Source organism: Belonocnema kinseyi, chromosome 7 (genome assembly GCF_010883055.1).
Source record: "Belonocnema kinseyi isolate 2016_QV_RU_SX_M_011 chromosome 7, B_treatae_v1, whole genome shotgun sequence".
Taxonomy (NCBI): Eukaryota; Metazoa; Arthropoda; class Insecta; order Hymenoptera; family Cynipidae; genus Belonocnema; species Belonocnema kinseyi.
In genome coordinates, this window is record NC_046663.1 from 72873046 (window position 1) to 72891747 (window position 18702).

Consider the following 18702-nt stretch of genomic DNA (forward strand, 5'->3'; position numbering starts at 1 on the left):
AACTTAATATTTTTATAAATCCTACAAAATAGATATAAGATTTAATAATTAACACAACTGTAATTTTGTTTCAAAATAATGTAGAGTTGCATAGTTTGAAATACTATTTTTTTAAAAGCCTTACACTTACAACGAAAAAACATAATTTTTTGTTCCCTAAAAAAATAAAAAATATAACTAAACTTTATCTTCTAAATTACATCGATACTTTAAAAAATTATCCCTGAATAAAGAAATAAGAGATTTTTATTGCCAACATAATTTCCTAATTATTATAGTTTTCAAGATAAACTGATAATTTATATTTAAGAGTAAAATATTTATTTAAACATTTTGTTGCGAAACTATCTATTTATCTAAAATTATTAATTTTTTTTTGTAAGTAAAAACGTCACTTTTTCCACATGCTATCTATTCAGTATTTGTACACCTTTAGTAAAGAAACACATTCTGTAAAAGTGAAGTTTTAATTAAATGAAATTAATTGATGATTTATTGTCAAAATATGCCCTAAAATTGTCCACATTAAGAAAATTAAAAACTAATTTAATGAGCACTATAAAAGTAAAAAACTACCGTTTTAATTAACGTTCGAAAACTTAAAAATCCTGCTGAAATTTTCCTGAAAAAGGGTATTAAATGTACACAAAAGTCCGAATATTTTCTAAAAAAGTATAGATCATATATTAACTTTTAAATCAATGAAACACAATAAATAGGTTCACATCTACATTCAAAAAACTTAACCACAGATTCTAACTCTGGAATGTTTCTTTACCATTTACTCAAGACAAAAATATTTCTGTAGAAGTCCTGTGTAGATATCCTTATCGCTTTCGAGGAAAACACAGAAAATAACTCTATCCACCTGAAAAACAAAATGTTATATAACACATTTTTAAAGCAGAATTTTAATACTCAAATTGAAAATTCATTGTATGTATACATACAATATGTCTACCGAGTAATTGAATATATCAGCACCAGCGATTCATTAAATAATTAAATAATACTAAAAGGAAAATGAATAATTTCCTGAATTTGTCCCTAAATTTCATGAATGTGAATAATAATTTAAACAAATTTTCATTTTATTTTCTTATACTTAAAATACAGTGCCTATTGATTTGAAATTAATGTGTGTATCCCATCAGATTCAATTCAAATATTTTAAACTGCTACAAATTCCTAAATTTTCAAGTAAAAATGATGCATTTTCAACCAAATAAAATTTTTTAAATAAAAAATTTCAGTTTCAACCAAAAATAGAATAGTTTAAATTTCAGTTTAAAATGAATAATTTTTTACAAACAAGAAATAAATCTTCAATCAGTTATGGACTTTCCACTAAAATGATAAATCTTTAACTCGAATAGATGAATTTTTAACTAAAATTATGAATATTCAACTGGAACAATTAAATTTTAACACAAAAAATGAATTTTCAAACTAGAACATTAATTTTTAATCAAGAAGTTTAATTTTCTATGAAACAGTTGAATTTTAACTAAAAAATATTTTTTTAATCAAGTAATTCAGTTAGGGAAATTAATTTTTTACCAAACTGATGAATTTTCAACTAATATGATAATTTTTCAACTGGAATGTAGTCGAATTTTAAACCAAAAATGTAAATTTTGTACTAAAATAATGCATCTTCAACTTCAATAATTAAATTTTCATTTAAAAAATCTTGTCTTCAACAAAGAACATTAGTTTCTAACAAAAAAGACGAATTCTCAACAAAATATTGAAATGATGGAATATTCAATTGGACTAGTTACATTTACAGTTAAATCAAAAACTTCCAACCCAAAGAAGGACCAACTAATTTTCAAGAAAAATAGTTACTTTTTTAAACAAAGTGATGTATTCAAAAACTAAAATGATGAATCTTTAACTAAAATAATCGAGTTTTCAAGCACAAGCAAAAAAAATGTTCTGCCAAGAAGATTATTTTCTACAAAAAGACGAATTTTTCAATAACTTTGAACTAAAATGATGAAATATTTAACTGGAGTAGTTAAATTTTCCGCTTAAAAAATTAGTGTTAAAAAAAAATTAAAAAGAAATGTCAGTAAATAAAAAATAATTTTTAGCGAAAGAAAAAACGAAATTCCAATAAAATAGTTTATTTAAAAAATATATTAATAATTTTTGCCAAAAGAGTTTAATTTTCAATCAATTTATTATATTTTAATTTCAAAATAGATTAATTGAAAAAGAAAAATGCATTAATTGTTATTTCAACAAAAAAAGATGTTAATTTTTAATCAAAAACAGTTGAATTCAACCAAAAAAGACGACTTTTCAACACGAGTTGAATTTTCAGGTACATGAGAAAGGTTTTTCAATCAAGATGGAGAAAAACTGCAAAAAAACTGTTGCATTTTTAATTAAAAAGATGATTTTTTTACCAAAAAGATTAATTTTCAATCAAAAATAGAATAGTTGAATTTTAATTTAAAGAAAAAATTAATTTCAAATTAAAAAAAAAAACGAATTTTAGACAAAATGTTTAAAAACAGTAACATGAAACTACTTTCACAAGTGAAGAATCATTATTATTCAATTTTATGCCACAATTTAAAAAAATTAAGCACGTTCTTGAAAAAATGCCCTGATATTTCTAAGTTTTTCTAAATATATAAAATAAACTGAAAATTCCATTTTTTCTAGGTAAGGTAGACACCCTGATATATATCATTTATATTAAATTAGGCAAATAAAGTATACCCACACTATCTTTATTCTCCACAAGAAATTTGGTGACAGAATCCAAAGCTACTTTGGCAGCTGCAGCCTGAGGATATCCATAAACTCCAGTCGATATGCAAGGAAAGGCAACAGAACGCAGGTTATTTTCTTTAACCAATGACAAACAGCTTTCGTAACATTCTTGCAATTTGTCTGGCTTTTCACCTTTAGGACCAACCGTGTGAATTACATCTGAAAGAAGAATATAATAGAAAATATAGAATAGAAAATTTAATGCATAGGAAAAAAATCAATAAAATGATCTGATAGACCAATCAAAGTGTCTAGCGAAATTTCTTTTTCTAATTCCCGGACCAGAATTAACATTTTCCGGGGTTTCTCTTGTAATATTGTGTCTCAAGATCGCATTTATTTATTAGTTAAAAAAGTACGAAAAAGATTTTAAAAAATAAAATTTGCTTACCAGGATCAGTAAGATTTTACCAAGAGGACCGGTTTTCCGCTTAAGATAAGTTTTAAACAATGGATTTATAAACGAATTTAAAATTTAAAATTATTACGACTTATTTGTTCTGAGTTCAAAAATTTATTGAATCATTTCAAATATAAATTTCATATGACATACATAATATGAACACAATTTTAAAAAGGTTCGGCCTTAACTTTTACAATAATTATGAAATCATTCAGTTTACAATACGTAATTCTAAAATATTTTAATTTAAATATTTTTTATTTTTAATTAACAACATTTTTTAATGCAGTTTTATAGACTAGATCAATTACAGAACAATTAAAAGCACTTAAAAATGAAATTTTTTTATAAAAAACATTTTAGTTTTGACCAACTTCAAATATAAATTAATTAATTCTTTTTTCAAATTGATGAACTATAGTTTGAGTATTAAAAATTGAACAATAATTTATTTGACAATACGCTTCTGAATCTGTTTAAAACGAAACAATTAACAGATTTTTAAGTTTTAAAATTTAACAAGTGTAAACGTCCAATTGAAACTTTATAAATTATCTTAAATTAATAGACTCATAAACGTTTTAATTCAATTTTAAACTGCATGTTCAAATATGGTTTCAGTCTAAAATATTCCATTTGTAATCCATGCAATTAAAATTTTGTTTGTAAATAAAAAATTACATTTGGTCAATATTGATCAATATTAGACTATTTATTAAAAATGAGCAATTATGAATAAAATATGCAAAATTAAACAATTTGAAACTAAATTACTTCAAATAGAAAGCCTCGAATCGATCAAATTTCAAAGCGCTAAGTTGAAACTTTGAACGTTAGAATTTTAATTTTTTTTATTATGTTGAATTTTTAATTCGTAAGTGTAAATTTGTACTTTTGATTTATAAATCAACACAAAACAATTATTGATTTAACAGAGATTTAAAATTGAAATAATTTAACCTATAGCATTGAAAATGATAACGTGAACTAGAAATCATTTCACTATTCAATTTATGAAAGTTACAAATTTAAAATTTTTTAAATTTAATAATTAATATTAATATTTAACTTAAAAATATTCATAATACTAAGAGCTTCTATTTTATAGGTGTAAGTTATTGAGAGTTGGAATACAACTTTTTTAAGATTCAATTTTAGAACTTTAAAAGTAGAGAGTTCTTTGAGTGCTTCAATTTGCAGTTCAGTTCTGATCTGATTATTTTTCATGATAATGCGCAAAAAATTTACTACAAAAAATAAAACATTCTTTTTCCAAAATGTCGTCCTTACAAATAACAAACTTTTCGAGAAAATAAATAAAAAATACAACAGAAAAAATCCGCACCAGAAATTTCTCTGAACTTAACTTTTATTCTGACATTAGTTATTCTACGCAGAGAATAAAAATTCATAATTTAAATTTATGACCAAGATTTTCCACAAAATTCTCGGCAAATTCCCGGATTTCCCGGGTTACTAGACACTCTGAAAAAATATAAATTATATTATAGAATCGTCTTCCCAGAAAATAATTAAAACTAACATTTGGAAGGCAACTTGTAAGCTCCACTGATTTTGGCTTCTCCAACTTCACAACCTCCTAAAGTCGCACATTCTTTCTTCAGACTCGGACCTGCTGCTCTGTGAATTGCTCCATCGACTGAAACGGTAAAGAAATTACTTCGTATTATTTTAAATTCAGAATTAATTAAAAACACTAAATAAGGCAAAATTAAATATTACCTCCTCCACCACCTAAAAGACTCGAATTAGCAGCGTTTACGATTGCATCTATTTCCAAAGCCGTGATATCGCCTTGCCATAAAGAAACTTTATCTGCAAGTTCAGAATCTACGGGTTCAATGCTTTCTGAAGTTGCGTCGATGTCGGATTTGTTGCTCTTCCAAAATTCAGTCCAAGTTGAAATTTTATCCAGTGACACTACCTGGCCCTTGAATAACTTCCGTTTTTCTTCCGAAGACATAGCCAGGAACTTATCTAAAAAAAATACATTCCAAAAAATCAAACCTTCATTTTAATAGAAATTTCGCGTATAAATTGGAACAGAAAATTGCGATTTTTATTGAAAATGAAACATTAAAATATACATGTAATTATCATTTGTTTACATTAAACTTCGTTAACAAACTTTCACAAGGAGGCGTAAAAAGATACGTAAAAAATTAAGTTTTTTTTAATGTATACAAAAGAAAGTCAATTTGTGTACATAGCTTATTAGAGACTGTTATACAAAAAAAAAGAGGGAGAAAAAAGTGACAAACGAACAACCATTACCATTACTCATTATTTCCCTCTCTGATTAAGCACAACTTCTCCACGAACCAATTTTTTGAATTTGTTTAAGTGTCAATCTGTATGAAAATTATGATGAAAATAAAGGAAGCTTTATTTTCAAACTATGATGAAAACCTTATCCTTTTGCTTTTTTGTCCTTGAATCCAATGGCACACGAACAATCCTTTTTTTTTATCTTTCATAAAAGTCGAAACGGCAAAGAGTTACAAATCACGGAATATAAAAAAGATATCTTGGTAACTATTATTCAACATTAATCATGAAGCACTGAAATTATTATTTTATTTCAAGCACATTGGGCAAAAATTCAAAATTCTGAATACATTTACTGTATCATTACAAACAACTGTTGTTGTCGTTCTCAAACGTTCGGTTCTTGGTCAGCTCTAAAAAATGTTTGATCTAGATACAATGATCGAATTTTTCCTCTAATGTCACATACGGTTTTTGTTCCCAAATTCGAATTCTGTAAATAAATTTCTTTGACCCAGATGTAATCACACAAAAATATACTTCTGTGGTGTAATTCCGTTCATTTACAAATGTCTAACATAAGAAAAATTATTTTCTCACGATTAAAATAATAAAAGTAATATAATGACATCCTGGTTCCTACCAAAAATAGGGTTGCCAGTAGAATGTACACGTATTACTTATGGAAGTTAATCAAAGACATTCTTAGAATTACTCTACTATACAAAAACAAGTTTATTTTTGATTATCAATGTTTGTATGCTATGATAACTAATATAAAAATTTGTTGATGATTTTTCTTATTGTAAAAAATAATCTTTAATATTTCAGAAGACTTAATTGAGTTACAATAAATTTAAAAATATTTTCTGAGAAATAAAAAATAAAAAATGTGCAGACCTTACGCAGTCTCTATGGGATAAAATATAGGGACCAAAGGGTTTTATAAAACTTAAAAACAATTCAAGTTTGCAAAAAATTTAATTAATTTCCATAAAATAGTAATGAATGTAGAGGAATTTAAGTTAAACGAAAAGAAATTGACGAAGTTCATAAAAATTCAAGGTGAATTAAAAAAAAATTCAAATACAATAAAATCAATTTACAAATATGAAAAAACTTAATTGAATTCAGTGAATCTAGAATAGCTTTAAAAAACTCAAAGGAATTCAAAAGAATTTGATCAAATGCCTAAGAATTAAAGTATATTTAAAGGGTAAATTGATATAAGTTCAGAGCGAATTGCAAATGATTTAAAAAACACGTTTGAAATCTCCTCAAAATCTTTGAAATTCCTTCGAACGATTGAAATAAGTAACAAATGCATGGGAATCTTTAAAAATGTCCTGAAGTATTTCAAATCCTTTAAAATATCTTTAAATACCCTAAAATGTTTAAAATCCTTTGATAATTTTATCAATTGAATAAAAAAAGTTCAATAGAATCCCAAAGAATTAAAATAAATTCAGGATAAAGTAATAAGAATTCAGGGTGGATTAGAATACATTTTTCTAAATCCACTCAAATATGATTAAATCCCGTGAAATTCTACGAAATCTTGCAATATTCACTGAAATCCTGGAAAATTTATTATAATACATTGAGATCATTAAAAGCCCTTGCAATAATTGAAATCCTGGGAAACTTGATAAAATCTCGTGAAATCTTTTAAAATATCTTAAAACCTTATTAGTCCTGTGAAATCGTTCCATATCTTCCGAAACTCTAGGAAATTATGTACCCTTAAAATTGCAAATCCTTTAAAATCTATTCAAATGATTGAAATCAATTAAAAATCCCTTGGAAGCTTTTGAAATTCCCTAAAATATTTCAAATCCTTTTAAATACTGCGAATACCTCACTTCTCTTGAATAAATTCTTTGAAATCCAGTACAATATTATAAAATTCCGTTAAATATTATGATATTTCCTGAAAACCTGGACAATGTATTAAAATACATTGAGAGCTTTAAGATCTCCTAAAATTATTCAAATCCTCGGAAATCGGATAAAATCCGGTGCAATCTTTCAAAATACCAAACGCTTTGACATCACTTTCAATTATTTAAATCTATCAAAAACTTCTTGGAATCTTTAAAAATGCCATGAAATATTTCAAAGGAATTAAATCAGTTCAGAAATACATATATTAACCCATAAAATAATTTATTGTTATTTATTGTTATTATAAAACTTCTTGGAATCTTTAAAAATGCCATGAAATATTTCAAAGGAATTAAATCAGTTCAGAAATACATATATTAACCCATAAAATAATTTATTGTAAAAAAAGTTACATTATGGGCTGCACATAGGGTACCATAGGGACCTAATATTAAAAATAGGGTACTTTAGGAGAAATGTAGACACCGAAGAGATTTATTAACATGTGGCTTTTATGATCGTGGTCTAGAACGGTCATTTTTACTTTTTGTCCAATGCGCTTAAAAATAAAATAATAACTTCGGTGCTTTCAGGTCAATATTTAAAATTAAAATTCGAAAGATGTTGGACTCGAGTGGTATAAAAAGGATGGATAAAATAATAAGAAAAAGAGAGCGAGGTTTATGATTGTCACTTATTCCCCCCCCCTTTTCTTTTGTTATATAACTGTCTCTAATGAGCCGATTACAATGTTGTATAGAAACATACTTCTCTTCTTTTAATTATTTTGTGCAATTATGTTACATAATTCTAATTACATAATTCTACATAGTTCTTAAATTCCCGAGAATTGCAGTTCAGGTTATATAACCGAGAATATGACAAAACTTAGGAGAATTTAAAAGAATTTATGATTTTTAACAATATTTTTATTGTTCAGGTTATATCAACGGTTGAATATAAATTATTTTCTAGCTCAGACATATTCAGGAATGTAAAATATACTAAGCAGTAGCTCATTAATTATTATTTAACAGAACAGAGTAAGAAGATCCCACTCCCGGAAAACTTGGAGGCGTAACATTTTCGAAATTCTCTGATTTTTCTTTGACTAATTTGTCTTTTGAAATCATTAATATTCAAATACCAGCATTTTAATCTTACGATATTTTTACCATAGAATATTTTATAAGCAGAATAAAACAGTGTTCCATATACAAGTTTAAAATTTTCAAATGTATTAATTTATTTAAAAAAAAAAGTTTTTCTACTTTAAAAGATAACTCTTTAACAAAATACTAGAATGTTCAACAAAATAATAGCAAATTTCAACATAATAGTTGAATATTCAACCTAAAAAGACAAATTGCCAACGAAAAAGTGTCATAGTTTTTATTTCAATCAAAAAAGAATGAAATTTATACAAAAAAAAAAAGAATTTTGAAACCAACAAAAAATAACTTCCAACAAATAAAGACTTTTCACTCAAAAATTAAATAAAAGTTTATCTAAATTATTGAACCTTCAAACCAGAAAACAAATTTTCTTTACGAAAATTCAATTTTTAAACAAAAAATATGAATGTTCAACAAAAAATTAATTTTCCACGAAACAGATGCATTTTTATGCAAAAAAAGAAAATTTCAAACTAAAAAATTATTTTTTACAGCAAAAAACGCGAATTTTCTGCTAAAAAATATCAATCTTAAAAAAATGGAAAAGTTACATTTTTTGTTAAAAAATGAATTTCAAACAAAAAAAAAGGGCTATTTTCCACTAAACAGTTAAATAAAAGCCTTCAATGACAAAAATTTCATAATGTGGTTTAACTTTGACCCAGGTAGTTAAATTTTCAATTAAAAAATATTAATTTTCAACAAGATAATTAAACTTTTAACCAAAAAAATAACTTTTCAACTTAAAATATAAATCTTTAACAAAAACTCATCTGCCAACAAAATTTAATTTTCAATCCAAAAAGACAAATATTTAACCAAAAATGACGACTTTTTAACAAAATTGTTGAATTCTCTAGCAAATAGTTGCAATTTTATTAAAAAATATAAAATTGATCTTAAAGCAGAAGAATTTTTTATTAGAAAAAAAGTTGAGTTTTCATCCAAAAAAGATTCCAGTTAACTCAGCAACATCAAAAACTGAATTTTTGTAACAAAAAATAAGTTTCTACGAAAAAAATTAATTTTCAATCCAAAAAGACGAATTTTTTCAACCAAAAAGGAGGAATTTTTAACAAAATAGTTCAATTCTCTACCCAATAATTGCATTTTTATCCAAAAAAGATCAATTTGGTACTAAAACAGTTGAATTTTCAACCGAAAAGTTAACGAAAACATGCAATTTTCTGTTAATTAAAATAAATTTTGAGTTTCTCATAAATTCTCAGATAATTTATTTCTCGGTTTAATTCTCGGTAAAATTTTCATTCTCGTTACCGTTCTCAAAGTAATATAACCGGCTCAGAACTCTAATTATGTAATACAAATTGCCTTTCTTGCGTATAAGATTTTAAAAAACGTTTGAAATCATTGAAATCTTATGAAATATTCTCAAATTTGTTGAAACCTTTTGAATTAGTTTAACATCTTTGAAATCTGGTGTACTGTACCCTTTTAAAATTTTTTTAGAATTCTAGTATTCTTTTGAAAACTATATGAAATTTGTATAAAATCTTTGAAATATTTGCGAAATCTTTTGTATTCATTTGAAATTATTAACCCGTTGTGGCCACACTTCCGAAAAATAATGGGATGGTCAATAGTTTTTTTATTGTTTATTTCAAATTCTAGATGTTGAAAAAACGTGACGGAAAGAAATTGAAAATTTTGACTTGTTTCATTAAAAAATTGAATTTTTGAGATAAAACAAAAAACGTGCGGGGCTTTACTCTCAAAATAGTATACTTTTAAAAGAAAAACAAGTATTATAGCGAGGTTTGAAAAAAGTAGATTTATTTTCAAGGTTTAAGTGAAAAATTTAAACGAAACTTGTAAAATGAATGAGATAAGTTTGAGCATGCTCAAAAGATCAATCAAATCTTATTTTAGAGCATAAAATATTTTTTAATTGTCTCAGAGACCGTAGTCAGTGCAAATTGGCATGCGATCCTCATCGCACATGGATCAAAGACAGGTTTTTGTTTTTTTCTCCCTCTTTCTCTTGCAGAGTAGCCACCTTTTTTTGCCAGCAATTCAATATAGGTGCACATACACTGTTATTTACATTTTAAAATACTTTTACACATAAAAAATGCATTTTTTCATTTAAAATTTTTGCCTGCAGGTAGAGTGGGAAATTTTTGTGAAATCTTTGCCAAATCTCTGGAAATATTTGTGAAATTTTTCTTAAATCTTTGTTTGTGAAATCTTTTTCGTTGGTTGAAATCATTGAATTATTTGAACTTTTAGTAAAATGTTTTCAAATCTTCTAAAATGTTTTCAAATCTTCTAAAATATTTTCAAAACTTTTGAAATCGTTTCAAACCTTCGAAACGTTTTTTAATATTTGAAATTTGGCTTACTGTGACCATGGCTCATTCTAATTCTAAAACTGAATTAACATAGAAATTTTCAACTAATAATTTCTCGTGAAAAACTCAAGGAGATATTCAGGTTTTCAAGATCGGTGGACACCCTGTTTTGGAAGAGGGGAGAGTCTAAATAAAAAATTTACAAACATTTCACTCACTTTTTTCTTCGACAAACGACATTTTCACTTCAGACTGTGTTGCACTGAATTTCCTTGACAATGAGGAATACAAATGTCGACTTACGATGGGATGAACGACTCGATTGGAAAAGAGAACCTGCAAATAAAAATAGCACTTATTTACACAAATCATAAAGTTTATGCAATTGAAACCTCGGAAGAGATATCGCTGTATCAACAGTAGTCTTTTTTCAATCATAATTCTTCAAACTTGGGTACAAATTTCTTATCAGTTATCACGTTATCATACTACGAAAATAGTTTTTGATAAAAGTATTCTTGTTGATCCAACACTATCTCCTTCTCCGAGGATTCAATTTAATTTCTCTTACTTTCAGACTCGACATTTCTTCAAATAAAAGAACAAGTATTAACCTCTATTGAGACCGGTTTACCGGTAATAAATCAAATCCAGTATAAAAAGTGCTAATTGCAACTTTAGAACAACTTTCACGAACTTTAAGTAAATCAAATGTAGAAATCTATTGAGAATATATTTTTGTTGTTCTTTTTTTCCTCAAATCAATCTTGAAAACACAAAATCAAATTGCGTATTTTGCAAGACTACGCAACATGATCTAATTAAATACATGGTTTAGCCACGCGCAAGTAAAAAAAAACCGCACCAATAAGGGCCCACCGCTTAATTTCTCCATCTTGGATAAGTAAGGCGGCAAACATAAGGGATTTGAAAATGTAAAATGTAAGAATACAAATTTCTTGTACTTTTGAGGTGTAGAAATATTTGAATCCCAATAAAATGTATGATAATAAGGTTGAAGGTCGCTAAAGGAAAATACAAATTAACTATAATTTTATGTTATGTGTTACACAACCTCTTTCTGCCGACAAAAAGTGACATATCTGTGTCAAATAAAATGAAATTGAAGTCAAATGGGAAACATGGAAAACGACCGGGAATTTCATAGGACTGAGGAAAACCGGGAAATGACAGTGAATTTATTTTTTGACCGGGAATTTTGTCCAACTTCGATTTCAACGGCTTTTAAATAATCTCCTAAATTGAGATATTTATAAATTATTATATCACTTAGTTTACAGTGCTTCATTCGAAAATCTTTCACTTTAAAAATTTTCCATTTTAGATTTTTAATTTTTCAGCATATATTTTAATTTAAATAATTTTAAAATGCTGTTTAAAAGGTTAAAAAATTAGAAGTTTTTAAAATCAAAGATTTTTTATAAACAACAGAGTGGCCGCCGGACCGGGAAACCGGGAATTTTACGAATTTTCAGAAGAAAAATCTGTCCACGTTCGATTTTAACAGTTTTTAAAATAATTAAAGTGCAGTTTTGAGGATCTAAACAATTAAAAATTAAAAGCATTTGAAGTTGAAAATTTTTGATAAAAAACAGTTTTTTTTATCGACTGAAAATATAAATAAATAAATTATTTTAAAAATTGATCTGTACTCTAAGTATAGAAATCTGAACAATAATTGATTTGACCAAACAATTCTACATCCGTTCAAAATTTGAGAATTCCCAGATTGTAACTGTTTTAATCCGAAAGTCTTGATAAGAATTGAAATCAATATATCATTTATTCCGATAATTTTATTTTTAAATAAAAATTTTTATGATTTCTCAATGATATACAGAGTTTCAGGTATTTCTTTATATATTTTTTTTATATTAAATTTAATAAATAAAGGACCCCGCACTAAATGTATGGGAAAATGGCTTTCGGTGGATTTAGCTGAAACTTTGTAATTTTTAAGGTTATAAGTGCCGGATTAAATATCCGTTAAAAAATTTTAAAAAATGGACAGTTTTAGCGCTATGCGGCGCTAAGCGCTCAAGATCAGCGAATAAAACGAGTTACAACAGATTTTGTTACAAAAGCGATGTCAACATAGAAATCACGGTTCAGATCGTGGTCTGTCATATTTACGCCTACACCGTTGACTCATATAGCGCACTTCTCAAAACGATCAAACGCTAAGCGCCCAAGATTTTAACTTGACTAATTAATCAATTCTTTTAAGGCAGAAATGGTACCCAAAGTAACATTAGTAACTAGTGCGCACATACCGATAATAACATTCTACCCTTCGCAAGAGGGTTGAACGCTAAGCACTCAAGATCAGCGAATAAAACCAATCCTAGTAACTTTAGCGACAAAAGCGATGTCACTATAAGAATCACGCATCAGAAAGTAGTCAGTAATATGTTTAGCCAAACCAATGAGTTATATTGCGCGCTTCTCGAAACGATCAAATGCTAAGCGCCCAAGATTTGAACTTGACTAAGTAATCACTTTTTTAAAGACAGAAATGGGATCCAAAGTAACATTAGTAACTAGTGCGCACATCGATATTAACAGTGTACCGTTCGCCAGAGGGCTGAACACTAAGCGCTCATGATCAGCGAATAGAACCAATCCTAGTAGCTTTAGCGATACAAACAATGTCTGTATACGAAACACGCATCAAGCATGACAGACCACGATCTGAACCATGATTTCTATGTTGACATCGCTTTTGAACAAAACCTGTTGTAATTCGTTTTATTCGCTGATCTTGAGCGCTTAGCGCCGCATAGCGCTAAAACTGTCCGTTTTTAAAAAATTTTTAACGGATATTTCATTCGGCACTTATAACCTTAAAAATTACAAAGTTTCAGCTAAATCCACCAAAAGCCATTTTCCCATACATTTAGTGCGGGGTCTTTATTAATATATTACTTCTATTAATTTTTTCAGTTATTAAAAAATGTAAACGTGCCTTTTACTATTTTCAACTTAAAAATAAATCCATAATAATACAGTCATAATTAAAGGTTTTTATTGAATTAAAATTATTTCACTTTTATCCCATTTAATTTGAAATTTCTTAATGTAGAAAAAGAATAAGTATTTAATATTTAGCAATATTTCACTGTTCATTTACGACGAGTAAATTGAAACCTAATATTTAAAACAAAACAATTTGAAACTGAATTGTTTTAAAGAGAAAGCCTTGAATCTTTAGATTTTCGAAGAACTTAAAATTTTTTAGCCTTAAAATTTTAATTGTTCTACTTAAAAAGGTGTTTAATTTATAAGTGAAATTTTTTAATTTTAACGCATAAATAAGAATTGAACACTTGTTTCATGTAAAAAAATTTGAGTAATTTGAGTTCTTCTTTGATCATTTTTTAAATCTCTTAAAATCTTCTTAAATGCAAATTTAATTGTTTTTTAATTTACAGGATTTCCTAAAGGTTAAAAAAATACAATAATTCATTTTACAATATATTAAAAAATTCTAACAAAAATTCAAAAATTATTTTGAATTTGGAAAAATTTAAAACCACTTCTAGATTTTTCAAGATTTTGAAATAAGATTTTAAAGCATTTGAAGGATGCCTAGACTATTTGAAATAAAAATAATTCAAATTCTAATTTGAGAAACGTTAAGTTTAAAAATTATTTTTCAACTTTTAATGTGTCTAGCTTAAAATTAATTAAAATACCATAATTTTCTACACTTTTAAAGTTCATTACTTGATTCTTTAATTTATACTATTAAAAATGTTAACGTGGATTTATATTTTTGAAACTAATCTCAATCTTTGAGCTCTATAAATGATATTTTACTTACTTACTTTTACTTACTTACAGATGTAAACAAATCTTTGAAAAGATCAAGTTTTCTAGAATTTTCTATTGTTTAATACTGTCTGCATATCGACAATAGCCTTATCCAACTTTCTATCTGAAAATAGAAATACTCGGAATCTACATATTTTTACGATTGAATGAGGGGATGTTGATATTTAATTTTTGTCTGTCAATGAGAAATGGCATACCCCTGAACTCGTGAAAGTCCATAGATTCCCAAAAAATAACTTCCAAATAGTTTGCATCAGTTATTTTAAAATTTTAAGTGAATAAGTTGGAACGGTAATCAGAGGTGATTTAGGGTCATTAGTGACAATGGACCCTGCGCTCCAGCAATCCCGGCGACTAAGCGCGCCAAGACAGGTGTGAGGGGTAAGGCTCCCACTGGAAGGGGAAGGATCACAGGTAGCTCGCGCTCCTTTGGTCATCGCCCGGTAAGACGAGCAGGTACACCGCGATGAAATGGAAATCGCCAACTCTATTGATATGGGCAGTATCCATTTCATCGCGGTGTACCTGCTTGTTTTACCCTCTCCACTTGACTTCTCCTCATGTCCCTGACTGAGCGAGATTGCTATGCCGGGCTTTGCCAGCGGGAGGCTCCTTTGTCGTAATGAGGCATAAAATGCCATGCATAAAAATGTTATAGTTTTGCAATCAGAAAATTAAAACTATTATATTCTGAATCTGTTTTTTGCGATTCCAGAAAGACGAATCATTAACACAACAGTACACAAGAAAAGTTATTTATTATACACATATACATATAGACATACACAATAGTTTTATAATATTAAAAATGATGGTCGATTCTTGGGCTATCGAACAGAACTAGGTGGTGAAAAAATTGGATTTTGAAAAATAAGGGCCACACTAGTGTATTAAACACAAGGGCAATTTATTAAAAGGAAATTAAACTTCCCTTTCCAGGGAATAGAATTAAAATAAATATACTTATTATAGTAGATTATAATATAGAAAATATAAGAGCATTACTTCAACCGGATGAGTAATTGCCTAAAGAATACCAGGGGCTGCCAAAAAACTCTTTAGAGTATGCATTTTTAAAATATCTTCGTATATTACTCCATATGCACATGTAATTGAAATGTCAGATCCATCAATTGCCACGAGATTTAATTAGTAATTAGTAATACCTGTTAATTAGATTAAATTATCAAGCGTATGTACACAATCTTTAGTGAATTTATTTTAAAATAAATTAATATTTCATGCAGTTTTTCAAAGCAAGTTTAATTCAAAAGTGCACTGAAATCTGAACATTTATTTTAGGAACATAAAAAAAGGTAGACTATTTCAAAAATATTAAAGGTCTGTTAAATTTGTACGATCAAATATCCAGTATTGTTCTACATTTCAGTACAGTTTTTATAAGCAGAAAATTCAAAGATGCCGACACCCTCAGGCATTCAGGTTTTATGATAAAGCGATTAATAAATAATATTTTATTGTCAGTGTTATTGGCGCTATTCAGAAATCGAAACTAATTAAATATTTTATTTAAATATAATGTACTTATTAATTTCCAAGTGTTAGACAATCAGACGAATAGTTAAATCTCCTATGAAGAAACTGGAGGAAAATTGGACATTATTATTAATTGATAGAAATTGGGTGTCTAAATATTAAATTGCATATGGTTGAAGTTTTTTGCACTTAATGGATCTGACATTTTAATTACATGTGCATATGGAGTAATATACGAAGATATTTTAAAAATGCATACTCTAAAGAGTTTCTTGGCAGTGCCTGGTATTCTTTAGGCAATTACTGATACGGTGGAAGTAACGCTCTTATATTTTCTATATTATAATCTACTATAATAAGTATATTCATTTTTATTCTATTCCCTGGAAAATGAAGTTTAATTTCCTTTTAATAAATTGCCCTTGTGTTTAATACACTAGTGTGGCCCTTATTTTTCAAAATCCTTATTTTTCACCCCCTAGTTCTGTTCGATTGCCCAAGAATCGACCATCATTTTTAATATTATAAAACTATTGTGTATGTCTATATGTGTATGTGTATAATAAATAACTTATATTGTATACTGTTTTGTTAATGATTCGTCTTTCTGGTTTAAAAATTCAAGTATTTGGTTTCAAGTATAATATTCTTCAAGGCAGTTGGGTAAAAATCCGTAAATTCTATTAAATTGTCAAGAGGCGAATTTTCTACCAAATAAACTGATGCATTTTCAACTATTCTACGGAAAATACCATAATGCTATCTAGTCAGGGTCAAAACAAAATAATATCTGCCATAACTTAGTCTAATTTCAATATTTAAATTGCAAGTTACATATCGCTGGAATCGCAAAAAACAGATTCCGAATATAATATTTTTAATTTGCTGATTGCAAAATTATAACATTTTTATGCATGGCATTTTATGCCTCATTACGACAAAGTAGCCCCTGCTGACAAAGCCAGGCATAGCAATCTCGCTCAGTCAGGGATGTGAGGAGAAGTCAAGTGGAGAGGGTAAAGCAAGCAGGTACACCGCGATGAAATGGATACTGCCCATATCAATAGAGTGGGCGATTTCCATTTCATCGCGGTGTACCTGCTCGTCTTACCGGGCGATGACCAAAGGAGCGCGAGCTACCTGTGATCCTTCCCCTTCCAGTGGGACCCTTATCCCTCACACCTGTCTTGGCGCGCTTAGAAGCCGGGATTGCTGGAGCGCAGGATCTATTGTCACTAATGACCCTAAATCACCTATGATTACCGTTCCAATTTATTCACTTAAAATTTTAAAAAAACTGATGCAAACTATTTGGAAGTTATTTTTTGGGAATCTATGGACTTTCACGAGTTCAGGGGTATGCCATTTCTCATTGACAGACAAAAATTAAATATCAACATTCCCTCATTCAATCGTAAAAATATGTAGATTCCGAGTATTTCTATTATTAGACAGAAATTTGGATAAGGCTATTGTCGATATGCAGACAGTATTAAACAATAGAAAATTCTAGAAAACTTGATCTTTTCAAAGATTTGTTTACATCTGAAGGTATTTATTTATGACTACGTTATTCATTACGTTAAATCCGCATTTCTGACTGAAAATAGAAATTCTCCGAATCTACATATTTTCACGATTGAATAAGGGAATTTTGATATTTAATTTTTGTCTGTCAATGAGAAATGACATACCCCTGGACTCGTAAAAGCCCACAGATTCCCAAAAAATGACTTCCAAATAGTTTGCATCACTTATTTTTAAATTTTGAGTGAACAAGTTGGAACCGTAATTGGAGGTGATTTAGGGTCATTAGCGACAATAGACCCTGCTCTCCAGCAATCCCGGCGACTAAGCGCGCCGAGACACGTGTGAGGGGTAAGGGTCCCACTGGAAGGAGAATGATTCCAGGTAGCTCGCGCTCCTTTGGGGTGCACCCCGTCTTACCCTCTCCACTCGACTTCTCCTCACGTCCCTGACTGACCAAGATTGCTATGCCGGGCTTTGCCAGCGGGGGGCCCATTTTTCCTAATGAGGCATAAAATGCCATACAAAAAAATGTTACAGTTTTGCAATCAGCAAATTAAAAATATCGGGCGATGGTCAATTCCGCCCCAGCTACCTGTGTACCGTCCCCCACTACGCGGCTTCCCCTCACACAGTCGAGCTGCTGCCACTGAGCTTGGTCAGCGGGGGGCCTTTGTTCCTAATGAGGCCTAAAATATGGAATATAAAATTTTTTAAATTTCACACTTAGTAAATCACAAATATGATATTCGAAATCTACGAATTATAACGATTCCAACGATATGTTGTTTGACTCATAAAGTTGATATTAAAGAATTAGTATTCATTTTTATGTTCAATTTTATGTACAATTTTATGGAAAATTTTTCAGTATTGAAATATCATAAATTTTGTTTATTGCCCAGACAAACGCATTTCTCAAACTTGTCCCTTAATAATTTTGCACTTTGCAAAAGGATGAATAGTTTCA

General features: G+C 28.3%; 1 protein-coding gene across 2 annotated transcripts; it reads right to left on the reverse strand.

Moving 5' to 3' along the window:
• Positions 1–706: 706 nt before the first annotated feature.
• LOC117176170 (ADP-ribose glycohydrolase MACROD2-like) lies at positions 707–11662 on the reverse strand. Of its 2 annotated transcripts, none has more exons than XM_033366264.1 (6): positions 11468–11662; positions 11072–11189; positions 4937–5191; positions 4737–4853; positions 2741–2949; positions 707–868 (listed from the first exon to the last, which is right to left on the reverse strand). In XM_033366264.1, exons 2-6 carry the CDS (start codon positions 11091–11093, stop codon positions 782–784), a joined length of 690 nt encoding a protein of 229 aa, XP_033222155.1. In that variant the 5' UTR covers positions 11094–11189; positions 11468–11662; the 3' UTR covers positions 707–781. The 2 variants fall into 2 exon arrangements, with proteins under 2 accessions (XP_033222155.1, XP_033222154.1); XM_033366263.1 differs by having other exon boundaries at positions 11425–11662.
• Between the last annotated feature and the right edge of the window lie 7040 nt (positions 11663–18702).